The sequence below is a fragment of the Mytilus galloprovincialis genome, chromosome 4 (genome assembly GCF_965363235.1).
Source record: "Mytilus galloprovincialis chromosome 4, xbMytGall1.hap1.1, whole genome shotgun sequence".
Classification (NCBI taxonomy): Eukaryota; Metazoa; Mollusca; class Bivalvia; order Mytilida; family Mytilidae; genus Mytilus; species Mytilus galloprovincialis.
In genome coordinates, this window is record NC_134841.1 from 2,411,350 (window position 1) to 2,432,055 (window position 20,706).

Here is a 20,706-nt window from a genome sequence, read left to right on the forward strand (position 1 = left end):
GTTGTATGATATTTTACCATACATGTTGTTTATTTGGTCATCTTTACTTTGAATAAGACTGTAATGAAAGATCATAGAGCAAAAAGCTACTTTTTTATGATTGACGCCGGCTCTTTAGCGAATTTCATATACATGCACAATCAAGTTGTCCCTTTATTTATGTGGGGTTACTCAGCAACGCATATCAATACGCGTTCTCAATATATTAAATGGTTTTCTTGCGCGCAAAAACAAACAAACTATGTTCAGAAAATTATAAAATTATGAAAGCGTTTGAGTTTCATAAATTGCCCGTCATTTCCCAAACTTTGGTCTATGAAATGGTTATAAAAAATAGTGCGGAAGAAGAAAATTTTAAAGTGAGTGATTTACCTCCACCATTTTTAAACAACATGGAGGATAGTGTTTTGGAAATCACGTAAAGTTATGTGTTTTTATCTACCTCCAGGTAACCATCATTCACATTGCATTTTAAATGAAAGCCAGTGTTGCCCTTGTCTCAGATTTACCCGTCAAGTCTTCACTCATATAAGTAGAGTATGCTTTTTACGTTTGTGAAAGAGGTGATTGTTTTGACACCTCCACTCTATATATATGTCATATATAGTTCAATATTCAATAATTTACAGATAACTGCAGTTTATGTCACATTCTTTGAGGTCGGAAACAGACCGCGATAATTTGTTTCTTTTTACTAATGAGAGTCCTCTTGGTGTGTCAATGATAATTCAGCAGATCGACGTTAGTGCAAAAAGGTTGAACAAATGCCAATGGCAATCATTCATTGACATTGAATCAGTTGGGCAGAATTTTTAAGTTACAAGTGAGTTGTTTACCAGAGTGAAAATTGTACATACAAGACTTTAAATTTACAAGAGAGACAATCCAGTGTGACTCAACAGCAACACACATAGAATGTAGAATTTTTATTAAAATCACTGACACTGTACATTAATGTCAATACACCTTATCGCTATTTGTCCACCATTGCTGCACATCACACAGGTCCCTGTAAAATTTTGACGTCATAATACAAAATATTTGACGCCACAATGGAAAAGCAATTGTTGTATGACGTCAATAGTTCAAGCGATACAGATTCTCTGGTCAGCCACGAATAGCAATAAGCAAATAGCGATAAGGTGTATACACCTTATAGCTACATTTGTATATGTCCACCATTACTGGACATCACACAAGTTCCCGTAAAATTTTGACATCATAATACAAAATATCTGACGCCACAATGGTAAAGTGATTGGTCCTCCTACAAAGCTTCATGTAGCTACTTATATTTTATTTTACATCAACCATTTGTCAACACATAACAATAATACCAAATTACTTTGTAATTTATACCGATTAATGATTATCTTAATTTAAATGGATTAATGATAAATCATCTATTAAAAAAAAAATCTTTAAAAAAATTCTAGATTTTTTTTCTAGCCTGCGAATTAAGTCACAGTATGCGAGACTTACATGTACATGAGTACAGGTACAACTACATGTATCTGGCAGAGGTGGCGTAAACTATTTGTATAAAGCTTTAAATTTCAAAAGGCAAAAGATCTGGATGCTTCATACATGTCATATCTTGATACCTTTTATATAAATTAAACAGGATTTTTCTCAAAATTGCATTTTAGTCTAAAATGAAAAAATCTCAATAATAAATGCACACAATAATTTCTGAATTTACAGTATATGCAATAGGTCAACACTATTTTGTGCATGAAAAAAGGTATATATATGTCTGTCTGTCACAATTAATCTTACCTTGACCTCATTGTCGTAGATTTTTAGAAATGTTGAGTTACTGTAAATTAATGATTTTAGTAAAAAAAAATTATCTTTAAGACTTTCAACATAAAATCAATGGTCATGCAGTAAAACAGGCATGACATTTATAGTGTTTGTACAATGATTTAACATTTCTAATCAATCAAAATATTAAAAATATAATATCAAATTTACACCACACACTTTTTGTGTGCATTGTAATTCATGCGTGAAATTATGCGCAGTCGAATAGTCCCGATCCACCTTAAATGTATTATTTTAGTCTCCATCATGTCCATGAACTGAAAGATCAATGAAATGAGATTAAATTCAGATTACTTTTAAACTTTTGCTATAAGATAATGATATGTGTTTTCAGTTTATACAAAATATCTAATCTTGATGCATCTTCATGATCTTTGGACTGACCCGTTTTGAAAATGGTGAGTCCAGACTGATTTCATGAGTCCAGGACTCATTGACTCACCTTAGTGAGAACCCTGTAAATACGGCGCGAACACAACGCTGGAATGTCACTTATGTCTTATATTGTAACGTCAAGACTTTGTGAGGTGTCACTTGTATACTTGGGCATTATTAGATCGATTACATTATTAAAACATGCAACGTTTTATTCCTTAATTCACATATTCCCGACATTTTGGTGCCGTGCCCAATGAATTTGAATAAGCTGAAATCGATTAGGAAAGCGAACAGAAGTGTAGTTACAAGACATTTACGGAAAATCGACGATTTGAAAAACGAAGCGGAGTTAGCCAGGGTAGATCTTTTAGCAACATTTGAAAGTGTGGAACAGAAGAAGAAACTTTTAGAAGATTTGAATCAACAAATTATAAGTGCAATCAATGCAGAGGATATTGAAGAAGAAATTCTCAACACAGATGAGTATACTTTAGATTTAGAAACTAAACTAAAACACTTGTGTATATTCATACAGAGTTTAGACAATTCGAATAATCATAAAAATCAGCAGTTTACTTCATCATATCAAACATTAAATTATGAAGCGCCACCTTTTATTCCTACTTCATGTATTGAAAATCAGCAACAGAGTTTTATCCATCACTGTCAACATTCACCACCTTCCGAAATTAACTTTGCCCAATTTCAGTGGAAATATTATTGAATGGCAATCTTTCTGGGATTCTTTCGAATCAGCAGTACATATGAACCCGAATCTTCCAGATATTCAGAAATTCAACTATTTAGAATCACAACTCGGAGGTGAAGCTTCACATACTATTGATGGGTTCGCATTGACAAACGCTTATTATAAGGAAGCAATTAACGTATTAAAAGAAAGATACGGACAATCGAATAAAATTATACAAGCACACATGAAAGCATTGCTAGACATCACACCCGCAAATAATGATTTAGCCAGTATACATGTCTTTTATGATCACATAGAGGCATCTGTACACGGATTAGAAGCTTTAGGACAATCGCAAGACACTTACGGCACATTACTAGTCCCAATAATTTTGAGCAAGCTTCCCGGAGAAGTAAGGCAACATTTAGCGAGAGATCATGGATCAAACACATGGATTTTATCCGATTTACGTAAAGCTATTCAGAACGAGATTAATATTATTGAAGCAGGTCAGGATTACGGTATCCGACAAAGCTATTCAACCACGCCTACATGTACGTTTCTCGTAGAAACACATGAATCTTACGGAAAAGAATCATATACCCCAAGAAGAGTCGATTATGTAAACAGTAACCAACGTGTTCTAACCGCGAGACCATGTATATACTGTCAAGAAATTCACGCACCGGTGAACTGTACACGGATTACAGACACAAACGAACGAATGGAAATCGTAAAACGCAGCAATCTTTGCTTCAATTGTCTGGGTACGCATCGAGTCAATGACTGTAACTCTGGACATGTATGCCGTTATTGCAAGAAAAAACATCATACTAGCATATGCTATGAATCAATGGTTGATAACAGAAGTAATTATGTCCAAAGTGGAACTTACACGAATCAAATCGTAAATCGTATCGAGAACGATGAACATGAACACGGGCATTTTACTGAATCATCACAATCCTTAAACGTTAACATTGTGAATGATAAAGAGAGAAAAACAGAAGAGGACACAAAAGTTCTTCACACATCGCATAAGGAACATTCTAATGTATTATTAAAAACAGCAGTTGCACCCGTTTGGTCCGATCGTATAGGTATTGACGTAAGTATACTGTTTGATGAAGGTGCGCAACGTTCCTTCATAACAGAAGATCTATTGCTATGAAACTAAAATTGAAAGTTGACAACACAAAAACTATACAACTATCATGCTTCGGAGACACTGGCAATCCTATACAACACCTAGGTAAAGGTACATTAATGTTCGAGACAGAGATGAAACAGAAAATACCAATTGATGTACTTGTCGTACCGAAAATAGCCGTTCCGTTCAAAAATCATATCCGCAAATTAGACTTGACTGAAAACAAATACATGTTTTTACAAGGATGAAATCTGGCTCATCCGATCACAAACGAAAGTATATTCGAAATTGACGTTTTGATAGGAGCAGATTACTATTGGCAGTTTGTTGGAGACAAAATCATCTGCGGAGATGGACCTACAGCAGTAAAATCAAATCTAGGTTACCTTCTATCTGGTCCGTTAAAGGAAACAAGTATCGTGAAAGGTTATGATAATACAATAAAGAACAAAGAGCAAAGAAGTTTCGTTTGAAGAATTGATAACGAGGGAAGTAACAGAAAAACAAAACAATACATACCGCACCACCGAGTTAGAAAAAAAAAGATGCGTGCGAACAAAGTACCGTACAAGACATTCGACCGTCCAAAACGTAAAGCAAGATTAAAAGCTGGTGAGGATGAATCTACAATCAAATGAGATGATGAAAGAAAGATGTGAACTGTTAACTACCCCTTTTTATATGAACTGTGAATCGTAATTAAAGTGTTAATGTGTCAAATTTTAATACCACTATACAGAGACAGTAATTATTTTCTATACAAAGAGACTTTAATTTTCAAGCGTAAATATTATTAATTTGAAATTTCATATTCAAATTAGAGATTGTATTTTATATTGAATTTTATCATTTGCGGCCCCCAGAATGTTGTAAATACGGCGCGAACACAACGCGGGAACGTCACTTATGTCTTATATTGTAACGTCAAGACTTTGTGACGTGTCACTTGTATACTTGGGCACTATTAGATCGATTACATTATTAGAACATGCAACGTTTTATTCCTTAATTCACGTATTCCCAACAAACCCTGTGCATTGTTGTTATTAAAATAGCATATTAAGTCAAAGGAAAATTTATCTCTAGTAAAATTTGTCTTAAACTTATAAATTTGACCTCCCCCCCAAAAAAAAAATAATAAGTGTTTGTCACTATTTTAAATTGCAATTTACTGACAATAGTGTCTAGGTCATTTAAAAAGAATGAATAGACTTGGGTTAAAAATCAGCATGTGGCTTGTGTGGGGAATAGTCACTCCAGTGTAGACCAGGTTCAAGTTTGGTTGGGGTTATATTTAGCTGGCATTGACTGTGCAAGTTGATTGTTGGAGAAACTATTGGTTTCACATATTTTGATGTCATTCCGATGTATTGTTATCGTCTAAATTTGCACACATAACTTTCGTTTTAGCTTTGTAAACGATCTGTAAAACATGATAAATACACAGATATTAACTTGTTTCAACTAACATTCCTTATCGTTTGTTATAAATACATGTACATCACTTCAATGAATACTGATAAAAAAAATTTGTTTAGAACATAAATTAAAAATATGAAAATGTTTTGTTGTTAGATAAGTAAAAAATCATTGATAATATCTATGTACATGTACTGAAAAAATTGTGTTAAAGCATGCAGAAGAATATCTCAAGATTTTTTTGGGACATTTCTGGCAAGGACCAGTAACTATTAAAGTAATTGTTTTTGCGGGAAAATATGAACGCCTACTCCTATCCAATCTTTTAGAAAAATCAGATTTTTACAGAAGAGAGTCCACCATGCTCTTGCACTGCACTATATAATATTAGAATAGTAGAATAGAATGATATACAAATGGATGAAAATTATATATATATATACATGTAACTGTACTTATATTAATATAATATATAACAACAAACCAATGTATACTGATTTGTGTCATTTATTCCTCATCCACGCACAAACTTGTCTCAGAGAAAAATATATCTCTGTACATTAACCTCAGTTTCAGGTATAGAGATTTTATTTTTTTTCTGTGACAAGTGCTTTTGACCAACCACAAGAACTTGCGCTCATCATGGTCATCCACTGTTCAGTTCTTCAGTACTTTGATTTTTTTTTTAGTAGGTAACTTTCAAATTTATGCAATTGTAAGAATATAATCTAAGTTGGTTGACTTTATCTCTCTTACAAAACATGGATGTTAAGTATAACCCACTGACCATAACTTAACCTAGTTTATCATATCTATATTAATAAAGCATACTACATGTAGTATCTGATATCCATAAACAACAAGAAAGTACTTTTTTTTAGGTAGCTTATATTTCCTGTCAATTGTTTTATTCAATTACCAAAGTTAGTTATTAAAGACCTGTTTTGTTCTTCGTTTTTGCTTATAATTGTTGACTCTAAGGTTTCACAAAGATATACAATTCAGTTTTGCCTCATTTGTGTTTGGCAGTGACCTCTCATTCTAAAAGTTAAATCTTTTTATTGAATATAAATTAACAAAACTAATTCTGTTCAGTTTAAACTTCTTATTGTCTTTACATATATTATTTTTGTTCATGCTGGAATTTTTCCAATTTGATATGCAGTATACATATAGTGATCATTGTTCCATGAATATAATAATCTCTTGCATTGGTTAAAAGAACATGGTAAACCGTCTTTATTTAAAGTCTCTATGGTGGAACAATAAAAGGCTGGGAATATATGATCAATAATGTTAACACATACATGTATATAGACCTATTATAGTATAACTTGGATGAAAAACTTGTCCTCTGTGTGTAGTCTGTAAATATAACAAGTCAATTTTGTTCAGACCATTTTTATCAACAGAAATGTCAATATAAACATCACATTAACAAATATCAATATTTGAAGTTGTTGAAGGTTTAGAAGTAGCCAGAAAACCGTATTTAAAGTATATCATATACTGTTGAAGTGTTTTATTTTCTCTTTGGATAATATCGTGGTAGACCAGTGAATTTATAACTTTTGGAATAAATATTTGTAAGATTGGTGATCATAAAATAATCATGGTTCCTGGATAATATTTTATGTTGAGATAAACTGAAAAAATGCTTTTTCCTAAACATAACAGGTAACTCTTAGAATTAAGTGTCAGACTAGTTTATGGATAGATGATTATTAGTTCATATTCATATTCATATGTTTAACTTTTAATTAATTAAAAATCTATTTAAAGCTTCTCATTAGTTAACACATGACATCTTTTCTTGCGCAAATCAAATAACTGTAAACCAACTAATTTTAGCAGGAAACTTTATTTCACGTTTAGTCCTTACTTGCCCATTTGACGCCGATTTCATTTCACAATTTTCAAATTTGTCTGTTGAAGTTAAATGAGGAAAGCTCCCAAGATTTACAGATACGGGACAATTTATATTCACGTTATTTTTTAACTTGCGAAAAATTCGTTGTTTTACAGTATTAACAAATAGCAGTATTTTGCCATTTGATCATTTTGCAAGCTTTTGAGAATTATATCTGATGATGTCATATGAAAAACCTGTGTTATAAGAGAGTAATACTAACATCATAATTATACCTTCACCATTATGTTAAATGAAATTGGATTTCCTGCATTTATCATGCATTTCAATAACATATGGTCAAATCCCTGAAAGACCGACCCCCTTCTAAATTATTGAAAACTACATGTATCATTTGCATTGATAATAATAATCTTGGTGTAAACTAGATACACCTATTCAGACTCAATATGCATCTAATACATAATGTTTCCACAGGTCATACAATTCTGTATGCAGAAAAAAAATCCATAAAAATCAATGTTTGCTTCAACCATATTATTATCCATATATATACTGATACTGTGCTCTTTGAGCAGTCAAATTGCATTGACCCTATATTCATATGTGATATACAGTCACTGACCGTATATCACCTTGTTTATGATGTTGACAATGCGTTTCTGTAGAGTTTTATTTATGACGTCAGTAAAACATGCAGGTTTCGGAAATTTTACGTCTTGCGCTCAAAATTAAGAAATTATGGTTTTTAGTACATTGTACTTTTTACCAAAAATACTTCATTTAGAACAGTTATAAATGAGAGTTGCAGTATATAAAGAATAACCATGCATTGTCTCGAAATATAAGGAATTTTTAAGACTTATGATAAATTTTACACTTAAGATATACATGCAGTACATGAGATGATTGTTCATTTGTTGTTTGTGAATTTTGATTTTGATTTATTTGTGAAAAAAAGATTTCTCACATCAGTGCCATATATAGCGGTTTATATTTATGACTTATCATCAGTAAGTTCAAAGTAAGGATTGTTTAATGAAATAAATTATTCAAAATTATATTTGTTTAATTGCCAATTGAAAACAAAAATATAGCCTGACCAATTTAATGTAAAAAATGGCCTTTTATTCAACTTGCCTCAACATTTGAGAAGAAATGACAATTTTCTCAGATTCACACAGTATTTCATCAAGATGCCAGATTATAAATTAACTAAGTTTGTTAAAGAATTTTTAAGATAGCTAGGTTGACATTGTATTGTCAACCACATTCCGTGCCTAAGTCTTTTATAAGAAATAAGTAGGTATACCTAATTTCATGGTGATCAGGAAAGGGATTGGAAAGTTTTGTCAACGATAACTTTTCTTTCATGAAATGTCATATCAAATAATCATAAATTGTGTATTAATAGTATAAATATAGAGGTGAGATTGATAATTCTGAGGGACAAACACAATTAGAGAGATAGGTGGTGTTTACCATAGCTGGCATGAGAGTATTAATCTTAACTTAACCAAATAAACACTTTAGGTCTTTGACTGGAATATTTCATTTTATAAAGAGTTGTCATTTATTTGATATGGGTATAGGTTTTAATTTATGATTATAAGTTAAGTTTGAAGATTACTTGACTTCAGGAGCAGGATTTTCGCGCGGTGTTGAAGACCCATTGGTTTCCTTGAGCTGTTTTCTGCGATTTGGTTAGTTGTTGTCTCTTTGACACATTCCCAATTCCATTCTCAATTTTATAACATATATTTTGTACATTAAAAGTCTATACTAGTTAGCCTAGAGTCCTCATCCTTATAAGTGTTATGGCCAGTATATACAAATTTGAAAGTTAAGACCCAAATAATATGAGTGGCAACGCTAAATGTTTATCATCATACATCTAAAGATAACTTTATTGTCGAGCCTGCAACTTTTGTTGCAGAAAGCTCGACATAGGGATAGTGATCCGGCGGCGGCGGCGGCTACGGCGGCGGCGTTAGCTAACTTCTTAAAAGGTTTATATTTAAGAAGGTGAAAGACCTGGATGCTTCATACTTTGTATATAGATGCCTCATGTTACGAAGTTTCCGTCAGTCACATGTCCAATGTCCTTGACCTCATTTTCATGGTTCAGTGACCACTTGAAAAAAAAGTTCAGAATTTTTGTAATGTTGAATTCTCTCTTATTATAAGTAATAGGATAAATATATTTGGTATGTGCGTACCTTGCAAGGTCCTCATGCCCGTCAGACAGTTTTCACTTGACCTCGACCTCATTTCATGGATCAGTGAACAAGGTTAAGTTTTGGTGGTCAAGTCCATATCTCAGATACTATAAGCAATAGGGCTAGTATATTTGGTGTATGGAAGGACTGGAAGGTGTACATGTCCAACTGGCAGGTGTCATCTGACCTTGACCTCATTTTCATGGTTCAGTGGTTATAGTTAAGTTTTTGTGTTTTGGTCTGTTTTTCTCATACTTTATGCAATAGGTTTACTATATTTGTTGTATGGAATGATTGTAAGGTGTACATGTCTAGCGGGCAGATGTCATCTGACCTTGACCTCATTTTCATGGTTCAGTGATGAAAGTTAAGTTTTTAAGTTTTGGTCTTTTTATCTAATATTATATGCCAAAGGTCAACTATATTTGGTGTATGGGAATATATTATGATTTATATGTCAGTCCCGCAGGTTTTATTTGACCATGACCTCAATTGCACGGTTCATTGCACAGTGTTAAGTTTTTGTGTTTTGGTCAATTTTTCTTAAACTATAAGTAGTAGGTCAACTATATTTGTTGTATGGAAGCTTTGTTAGCTGTACATGTCTGCCTGGCATGGTTCATCTGACGTTGACCTCATTTTCATGGTTCATTGGTCTTTGTTAAGCTATCTTGGTTAATGTTAAGTTTATGTGACAGTTGTAATAAAGCTTTATACTTCGGACTATCAACATAATATCAATGATTAGTAAAGAAGGTGAGACATTTCAGTGTGTGCACTCTTGTTTTTAATGATTTATAAAAACCTTTTGTAAATAACTTTAAATAAGATTTCAACTCCCTTAGGAAAGTTGACCTTAGATGGAAGAGTCTATTATTTCTAGGTCCTTTTTGGTCATGTAGATCTTGAACAGTTTTGGTTCTTGTACAATTGTGGCTTCCAAATATAATATTTGGCTTTCAGTGTTCTTGGTAAAGATTAATCCTGAAAAGGGCATCTGTGTTATTTTTTTTTGAAACAGAATTTCTCAAATTGAAATATTAATAAGTCTGTTAAAAAAATTCTATTCACCACGGTATCACATTAAAGTTTAATTTCTGTCTTATTGTTTTACTTCATGGGAAAAATCAATAAAAGACCAAATGAATAATTTATTTATTATTTAGTTATAGATCTGAGTCTTTTGTGAATTTAAAATAACAAAGGATTTGTGTGAAAGTGTAAACTAAAGGTGATAATTATATTTCATATTAGTTTAGAAGGCTGTTAAGAGAAAATACATTGTTATGTGCATTATTTTAAACAAATGTGAACCTGAAAAATATGAGTTCAAGACTAATGTGGAATAAAACATTTAGAAGATTTCATTGTAAATTCAGTCATGTCAGTGTATATTTTAGACATTGCTTTACAATCTGTTATGATCATGCCTGTACTATTACCACTTTCAATGCATAACTATTCCATGACTTGTTATTGATTGTATAAATAATTCCTTGGACAACATAGTATTTTATAGCCTTTCCATGATCTTTTCTTCTATTCTTAGTCTCACATCACTTACTATTGATTAATTGAGGATTTTTGCCATATTTATTTTTTAAGTGATTCAGTGATGAAACATCATGGGTTCCATTTTCTGTATATAACTATACTTTTACTCTTTAAAAATGTACAAGTGTACATGTGTTTGGACAGATTCAGTACCTAAATGTTAATTTTTATGCCCCACCTACGATAGTAGAGGGGCATTATGTTTTCTGGTCTGTGGCTCCGTTCGTCTGTCCGTCCGTCCGTCTGTGGTTCCGTTCGTCCGTCCAGGTTAAAGTTTTTGGTCAAGGTAGTTTTTGATGAAGCTGAAGTCCAATCAACTTGAAACTTAGTACACTTGTTGCTTATGAGATGATCTTTCTAATTTTTAAGCCAAATTAGACTTTTGACCCCAATTTCACGGTCCACTGAACATAGAAAATGAAAGTGGGAGTTTCAGGTTAAAGTTTTTGGTCAAGGTAGTTTTTGATGAAGCTGAAGTCCAGTCAACTTAAAACTTAGTACACTTGTTGCTTATGATATGATCTTTCTAATTTTAATACCAAATTAGATAATTACCCAATTTCACGGTCCATAGAACATGGAAAAGGATAGTGCGAGATGGGCATCCGTGTACTTTGGACACATTCTTGTTTAAAGATTTATTAAAAAGAAAAATGGTCTTCTGGTTTCTGAGTAGGTCTTCATAGTTTATAAAATGTTTTGATATTTCATAAGAAAAAAATTAAGATTTATCATTATAATAATAACAGTGACTCTGATGAAGATTATAATGCAGTATTCTGATTTTTGGGATTTTAAATATTCTAGATATACATGTATGACCTTAGCCTGCATTTGTGAATATATATATTAGTATATGTAATCAGAAAAAAGTGATATAAAACAAATGTAGACTAGAGTGTTTTGTATGTTTTCCAATGATAAAAAAGAACTTTATCAATACTGAGGTTATTTGTATAGATATGGATTCTTTGCATTTGAAAGGTCAAGATTTAAAAATTAATCTGTAAAACAAAACCACTACCAGATGTCTTCAGAAATAGCCTTAATTTATCAACATGATCAAGCAATATGTTTGTAAATTGATGTAATAGAAGTTACTTTGTTTTGTTGACAGGTTAATATCTGCTGTCTAAGTCGGTCATCATGAGTAACAAGGATTCGGAGGATTATCCCTCTGATGGAGATACGACTGCACGGGGAGCTGATGATGATAGTAGCAGTAGTTCTAGTGATGACAGTGATGGAGAAGAAGGGGAGGATTCAGGATATGATAATGGTGGAGGACAGGCCACCCTATCCTTGATGGATGGAGCTTCTACCCTAATACAACAGTTTCCAGAGGATGAGGATGATGAAGGCGAAGCTGACAGTAAGTTTATCACTTACAAATAATAAGAAGATTATGTCAATGAAACAGTTACCTCCCCTGAATGGGAGGAATATGCTCTGGAAACAAGTGTCTAAACTATTTGTGGTATCTTTACATCAAACCAATTTGCTGGGTCTTTTTGTCATGCACATGTTGCTTTATGAACTGGCTTAGTTTAAGATGGCTGTGCTTGTTATTATATTAGTAGTTCAATTCTTTGTACATTACACTAAATTGACATTTTGATTATCTTTGTCTGGGCCTAAATAGACGTCTTTACATAATACAGTTGCCTATAAATGCTTACATTCACTCCATTTGAACTTTGGTGGATATTTATATATATCATTGGCAATCATACCACATGACACATCTCCTTATTTTTATTTTTGCTCATTTTGGTTAAAAAGTGTGTTACGTAATAAGTTGACAGATCTTGACATAACGTGGTCCCATAATCAATGAACAAGGGATATAATTACCTCTATATCCTGTTAGACAAGTTAATGTAGGAGATTTATTTCTCACTCAATATTATAATGACTGATTGCACCAAAATTCAAAATTATTACTTAAACTTTGAAGTACATGTACCATCATTCTGGAATAGTTTTTTGCACTCTGCAGCAATAATTTAAAACGCTCTTAAAAAATTTGTTAAGAACTTTAGTGTGTTTAATTTCCAGTTCATATTACCAGCTTGTACCAAGTGGTACTGTATTAAAAATCCACAATATTTGTTTGTGTGATCTTAATCCTTTAGTATGTCTTATTAAAATTGAAATTAAAATTGAATTTTAATAGTTTTTAGATAAATCATGAAACTATCCTATGCTCGGTTCAACTTCATATTGAAATATTATACAAACTTTAAGCATAAGCTGCCATTGATTTCTTTCTGTTTTATTTACTTAAGACAGTTTAACATAATAGAATAAACTAATGTCCCCTTTGTATGCAGAATGTTCAATATTGATATGAATTATAAATTTTATACACAAAGTGGTATAATTTACTCATCAATTTACCGGTATATGTGTTTTGAGTGTTTGAAATGGGCAAACGTGGGCAAATGTGGTTGTAAAGTATGAAAAAGAAAGCTTGTTAAAATTAGGATTTAAGGATTGCCATGACTATCAGTAAGTTTTTGTTAATTTTAGTTCAGGTAGGGTAAGAAACTTGAATGGTCAACATTTTTAGCTCATCATTTGGCATCTGTCTTATGTCCGTTTTTCTCAAAATAGATCTTGTCCTTAAAACGATACATCAATTGGATTTTAACCTGAGTATGTTATGTGTCCAAAACATAGCAACTTTTACTTCCCATATATAGCAAACAGAGATAAAATCAACAACAACATACACAAAACTTTAAGAATTCTAGTAGAGTGCAAATTGCTGCCAAACTTCTATAGGGAAATGATAAACTAATAATACTCTTGATATCACAAGGGACTACAAAAAACTAAGTTATATGTTCAACAGTTGCCATAAAATGATTTTATTGAAGATCATTAACTATTTGGCAACATATATTATAATATTGTTTAGACCTTTAGTGCATTGAAGAGCAATGTTTATTGTTTTGTACAAATAAAATCACTATTAAATGTTTTATGATTCCAAAGCTTTGCTTACAAAAACATTGTTATGTCATCAAGTACTTTTTAAGTCAGATGTTAATATGTGCATTTGATTGTCAATCCATAACAACTGCCAACAACATCAAGTCAAATTTTTACTATTGCTAAAATTCTATAAAGGAAATCACTACTGAAATTATAAATGAAGGGATGCTTGCTCTTTGTAAAAGTTGATAAGAGCTGAATTAGTCCTTATCTGGTAGACATTGCACAGATACCGTAGATGCCTTAATGTCTGAATTTTCAGTCCTATAGTACCTATGGTGTCACATTATATTCTGTCATAAAACGTAAATAAAATTGAGAATGGAAATGGGGAATGTGTCAAAGAGACAACAACCCGACCATAGAAAAAAACAACAGCAGAAGGTCACCAACAGGTCTTCAATGTAGCGAGAAATTCCCGCACCTGGAGCAGGGGTTAGACATTTCAGTGTGTGCACTCCTGTGACAGGAGTCCTGTCTGTAAGGGTCTGAATCTAGTGCAAGTTGTAGCAGAAATTTTCTACTACTACAGGAACAACAACTTCCATGATGCATTTCATAATTTAAGAAATAGTAACTAATTCCAAGGTTTCAGAACTTGGTGATAGAAAATGAATTAAGAACAATTTTTAACGTTTTTCAAAAGTTGAAAACAATATAGAACAGCCATTTTTTTTCAAAATGAATTCAATGTTTGATTACTGTTGCAGTGAGTGAACATTTCAAATTTCGATGTATTTCATATTTGAGCCCAAGGTTAACTATGTTGATGGGACTAAAATATGTCACCTATAGACCCCAAAATATGTCACCTATAGACCCCAAAATATGTCACCTATATCCCCTAAAATATGTCACCTATAGACCCCAAAATATATAGCAGGTAATAAGTATTTATGATATGATGTATAAAGAAAGGATTACAACAACAAAGCTTACTGGATTACTTATATTATATATATATTAAATGCTTGGTCATGGTTTTTAATAAATTATTGGCAGAGGAGTCATTTATTAACTGAATTCTTTGATAAAATATCTGATGTTGTAAGTAATTGCATGTCAACAGTAATATTTTACTCAAAGTTTGCATGTGTATTTAATTTAGTATAAGACAATTCATGTGTACACCTTATAACCATTGTTGGGAATCCTTATCATCAATTTATAGCATATAGAATACACCAAGTAGTTGTGCAACAGAATTAAACCTGGATAAGATTGACGTGGATATGAGGGAGGGGAATTAATGTCATACATAATGCATTGTAATCATCTGTTCATTTATATACAAATGTACATGTAACATGAAATACACATGCTGTTTAATTTTATATTGCAATATATGTAGTTTAAGATGCCATTAAATGGGAACATCCCCTTCAAATCAATACATCTGTAATAAAACATACATGCCTAAATAATAGGAAATCATTCAGTATTCAAGAGTTAAGACATTTCATCCTAAAGCTCTTTTTTATTATATGGGCTGAAGTCCTGCCGTCTTTACTGCCTTGTGGCTTTTGTCTAATCATGACATGTATAGCATCTTATGATAAATATGTGACTGTATTGAGAGTATTCAGTTTAAGTCTTGTGATTGGGGACTCTAGTATATCATGTAGTGTACATACCTATATATGGTTTCATGAACTTCTTCTTTTTGACAGTAATTACCTATATAAAAGGGGTCATCAGTCTGACTGTGTATGATGTATAACTTAAAAGCACACCTTTGTCTGTTAAATGATAAAACTGATGTTTGATATTTGCAAATTGTGATTCACTGTGCATGTAATAAAACTTTGTAACAATTCATAATGTCCCTTGGTGGTCTGCTGGAAGAAAAAATAGTCCCGGATGAAATCATCCACTTTTTTCAGCCATGGTCAAATTTCCTGCCCTTCACCCTGGTTAATCAACTTTGCCAAACTAGACTCCTTGATATATTAATTAAACTGTTCTCATCATGCATATTTTTCAATATTTGCCACTGCAGGTTAAATGAATAAAAATCAATCAAATGTTGTTTGTTGTTTGTTTAACTTAAAGACATAGAAATCAAAGATTATGCATGTCTTGTTTTACAGTAGACACAGGTATTAGTACGCAAGCAGACACAGAAGCTGAGGTAGACAAACAATTGGAAGACGAAAAGAAAGAGTTAGAGAAAAAAGTGAAAAAGAAAAAGAAACGAAAGAAGTAAGTAACAGCATAAACATTTTTGTTGTCTCCATAACGTTGGTATTTATTATCTTACAGGTTTTTGTCTGCACATTAGGGTATGTAAATCATGTGTGATATACATGTACATGAATATTTCTACAGATTTCATTGTTTTATACAAGACTGCTGTTATACATGTATCTTAACTAACCCTTGAATAACAAATGCAGCAAAAAAAAATTCCAAAGATGGAATGAAAGGTATACCTCTTTAATGATTGTAGTAATGTTAAAAAAAATGGATACATACCTGAATTGGTGAGGGTATTTGTCAATAAAGACCCAAGCAAAAACAAAAAAGAAGACAACTAGAGGTTAAACTTAAAGTTTTCAACTAAGTCTTATAAAGATACATGTCAAGCTTTTCTAGAAAAGTTAACAATAAATCAAGTAGGTAACCATTCTCAAACATTTTACATCTGCCATCAAAACTAAATTAAAAAAAATATGATGATACATATCTATGTGTATTAATGGTGAAGATCATAACTGGGAATACTAAAGCTGACATGGGACTGTCAGATATTCAAATGGCAGGTTTAAATCTCTTCAATGGAATATAAAAAAAGTTGCATTAAAATAATAAAAATCTGTTAAAAAAAAACCAACCTTAGATATCGCTGAATCATAGTTAACAATATTGTATTAAAGAATGCTAGAAACAGAAATTTAAAATATTAATCCTGCCACTCTAGAGTAACTCTTAAATACCTAATTATTGAGAGTATTGGATAATTTTTTTTTTTTTTCAACAAGCACACAATAATTAATTGTTCCTTGGATGACTGTAAATACATCATGTTTAATGTTATTTCTGAGTTCACTAATACAAACAAGATAAGTCTTTAAAAGTCTTTGAATTTTTTATCAAAGCAGTTTGAAGAAAAGACATTCAACATGCACGAAAGTTAATATTGATAGTTTCAGTTTTTAGAAAGACATAAATTCTTATATTCAGATAAATTCAAAATGACTATTTAACTTTCATCACAAATATAAAATACAGATCTCTTTAAATGAAATTACACTGATACACAAAAGGAAAAATGAAATTGAGAAAGGTTGAATAAGAGCATTCCATTTATATGTCATAAATCTATAAAGGTAGCTATAATATGCTGTGAAGCGTATTTTGAGAGTAGACAGCATAAATACTGTTCAATAAATTGTAATTTGGATATCTATTTATGGTAATTCAGTTTGCATAATCATCAACATATCCATTAGACGTTTAATATTTGAAAACGATTATTCTAATATCAGTATACAATTACTTGAAGAGAACTAGGAGGTCTTATGATAAGTATTAAAGCTAGAAATTATATCTCAAGGTTGATATATTATTTATTAATGTATTCAATATTCCATTAAAAAAATACTACCACATTTAGGAGGCAGTCTTAATCTGCACTCATTTGCCTGTACATAATAAAATTGAGAATGGAAATGGGGAATGTGTCAAAGAGAAAAACAACCCGACCAAATAAAAAACAACAGCAGAGGGTCACCAACAGGTCTTCAATGTAGGGAGAAATTCCGTCACCCGGAGGCGTCATGTATATACTGTTGCATACCTCATCAAAGTAGACACCTTGCTAATAAGATCAATGGTTTTGTAATTAAATTTTCATAGTTTCTTGGTCCAGATATAATAAGTAATTATTTACTATAACATAAATTTTGAAGACTTAAATATGAGAGAATAACAGGACATTTTGTTGAATGAAAGAATTACCAGTAATTATGTTTTCTTATGATATCTGAGCTGAGTGTGGTCATTTTGTTTTATATTTATTCATAGAATACAAGTAAGATATGAAAAAAATGTATTTAAACTGACTTTTCAATGGCCTATGTTCAAATAGATTGGTATAATATACCTAGTAACGCTACACTACAATGAAAGCTTTCAAGCATTTATTTAATCTATTTAAAGGGGGATAAAGTATATATGGCCTTAATTTTAGAAAGGTCATTGCTTTATGTTTCATTTTGAATATTATTTAAATTTCTTATTTTCCCTAATTATGCTACAAATCAAAGCTCAGTGTTAATTGCTGTTACATCCTTCAGTGTACGTCCAAATCGTTGCCATCATTGTTACAGTTAAAAGGAATTCACGATATTGACCGTGATGCTTTAAATAGCAGACCTGATAATTCTGTTTGATTGTAGTAGATCAATAGGATATTGTTTTGGTGTTACAATGTTACCGTCCTTTATCAAATTTTATTAACTTGTCAAATATAATGACAATATATCGATTCAATTTAAAAAAAAATAAACCATCAAAGTTGAATAGAGAATACACAAAGCTACTTAGATATTGTATTTATTAAATGTGATAAGTGCCTTGTATTATTAACTGTTAAACAAAATATTTCAATGTAATGTAACAATGTTAAAAATATAAAGGGCTAAACATTTTAACTTCATGTAATAGTCTGAAATAGTTTTATAAAGTTATATTTCTGTTAGCTTACTAATTTAGTCTTTCAAGTATTTTAAACAAACACAGGAAACACTTTCAATACCTGTATTTTCAATATCATAAATCATTTCCAATAAAAATATATAAAACCGTTATACAAAAAAAATAGAAAAAAAGGAGGAAAGCTTATGTACTCTTAAAACTATTCTAAACCACTACATGTTGGAATAAAGAACTTTTATCATTGGATGGCATTGTTATTATCAGAGTATTACTGGCAGTGTAAGGCCAGTAGACCATGGAACAGAAGTTATTATAATAATCTATCAGACAGACCTACAAATGGACTTCTTTAAGCAAAGGGTTAACATTGTCTGAGATTTTCTTATTTTGTATAATTCTTTCCAATTTCCTGTACATCCAAACAAAGCTACAACATTAATTATTAGCCTTTTACTTAACTAAAATAAGTACTTTGTTACATTTCAGAATCTACTACATTTGTCTGACAAATTGCAAGTATGAAGTTGGTAAGTATGTTTACATTTTGCCAAGTTCTCAAAAAAGCTTCTAAACTTAAAATGGTGTGAAAGATTTTTATGCCCATTTATTATGCCCCATTTATGGGCATTATGTTTTCTGGTCTGTGGGTCCATCCATCTGTTCATCCGTCCGTCTGGCCTGCTTCAGGTTAAAGTTTTTGATGAAGTTGTAAGTCCAATCAACTTTAAACTTAGTACACCTGTTCCCTATGATATGATCTTTCTAATTTAATGCCAAATTAGAGATTTTACCCCATTTTCAAGGTCCACTGAAAATAATGCGGATAGGGCATCCGTGTACTTTGGACACATTCTTTAAAGATATGATAAATGAAAACGGTATTCAAAAGTTTTGGGAAGCTCTAAGTCACCCTCAGTCTACACAACACAATATATATAAGGAATTATCATAAAAACAAAGATCTGACAGATATTTAAATGGAGTTGTGAATAAACAAACAAAAAAATAAAGCCATAGGAACAATTTTGAACAAGAATGACAAATACATTGACCAAAAATTAAGAAACGATATCATGAGGCACTCATTATCATTGGTATCGTTTTTGTTGATCTCCATATATTTGTTCTATTTTTACAGTACGAAAGATGTCCAAGCGATTTGGATTCAAGGAAGTATCTGATGATGATGAATGGACTTTATACTGGACGGACTATTCTGTGGCATTGGAGAGAGTTATGGAGATGAAAAAATATCAGGTAATAGGTAGTGAAAAATGTATGAATGAGATGGGTAGCCATTCTTGTCAGGCTTAAATTAAAATATTGTTTGTTTGCCCTTTACTGACCGACCCTGTCAATTCGTTCCGCCTGAAAATCTTTTATTTGTATTTACCAGCAAGATTTTATTTTATTTTATCTTTTCGTTCCTACCAAAAATCTTATATTTGTATTTCCCACTCAAAACTTTTTTACCGGAATCCTCGGGTTTTATCTTTACCGTATAAGGTCTAGTCCATTTGGTATCTCGTGAGCGTTTGACATGAACACTTGCATATAGAGTTTCAAAGCATTTGTTTGAAATCGATGTTGAACGCTTTGAGAAAACATGATGATATGACGTTAGCTGCGAAAACGTAGCTCTTAAGGTCCTTTTGATGATTTTTGATATTTGCGGACCATAGATTTATGGCAAAAAAAAAAATCAAAGGACAATAGAGCTACGTTTTCGCAGCTAGATATTACGTACGTTACTCTGTATCTTTATACTTGGAGAGCAGGGTTCACTTACAAAAAAGTTCGTTTAATACAAAATTATCAACGTGTGTACAAACTTTTTTGTAAACGGACGTTGTATACTATGTACAGTAGGGATGGCCTTTTGTGATACGTAGATCAGGATGATTATGTTAAAGATGCCTTCGACCAGCATTGCTGTATT

General features: G+C 31.7%; 1 protein-coding gene across 25 annotated transcripts in view; it reads left to right on the top strand.

The window, feature by feature from the left end:
* The first annotated feature begins 342 nt into the window (after positions 1–342).
* The window catches only part of LOC143071120 (tubulin polyglutamylase ttll6-like), a 45,806-nt gene continuing 25,442 nt past the window's right edge, over positions 343–20,706 (top strand). For 23 of the 25 annotated variants that reach the window (XM_076245222.1, XM_076245241.1, XM_076245237.1 and 20 more), the window contains exons 1-5: positions 343–448; positions 12,226–12,480; positions 16,199–16,310; positions 19,254–19,294; positions 19,906–20,024. In XM_076245222.1, coding sequence (XP_076101337.1) covers positions 12,255–12,480; positions 16,199–16,310; positions 19,254–19,294; positions 19,906–20,024 — 498 coding nt within the window. In that variant the 5' untranslated portion in view covers positions 343–448; positions 12,226–12,254. Of the gene's footprint in view, positions 449–681; positions 824–6,791; positions 7,143–12,225; positions 12,481–16,198; positions 16,311–19,253; positions 19,295–19,905; positions 20,025–20,706 lie in introns of those variants that run through there. The other 2 variants (XM_076245221.1, XM_076245219.1) reach the window with 2 other exon arrangements.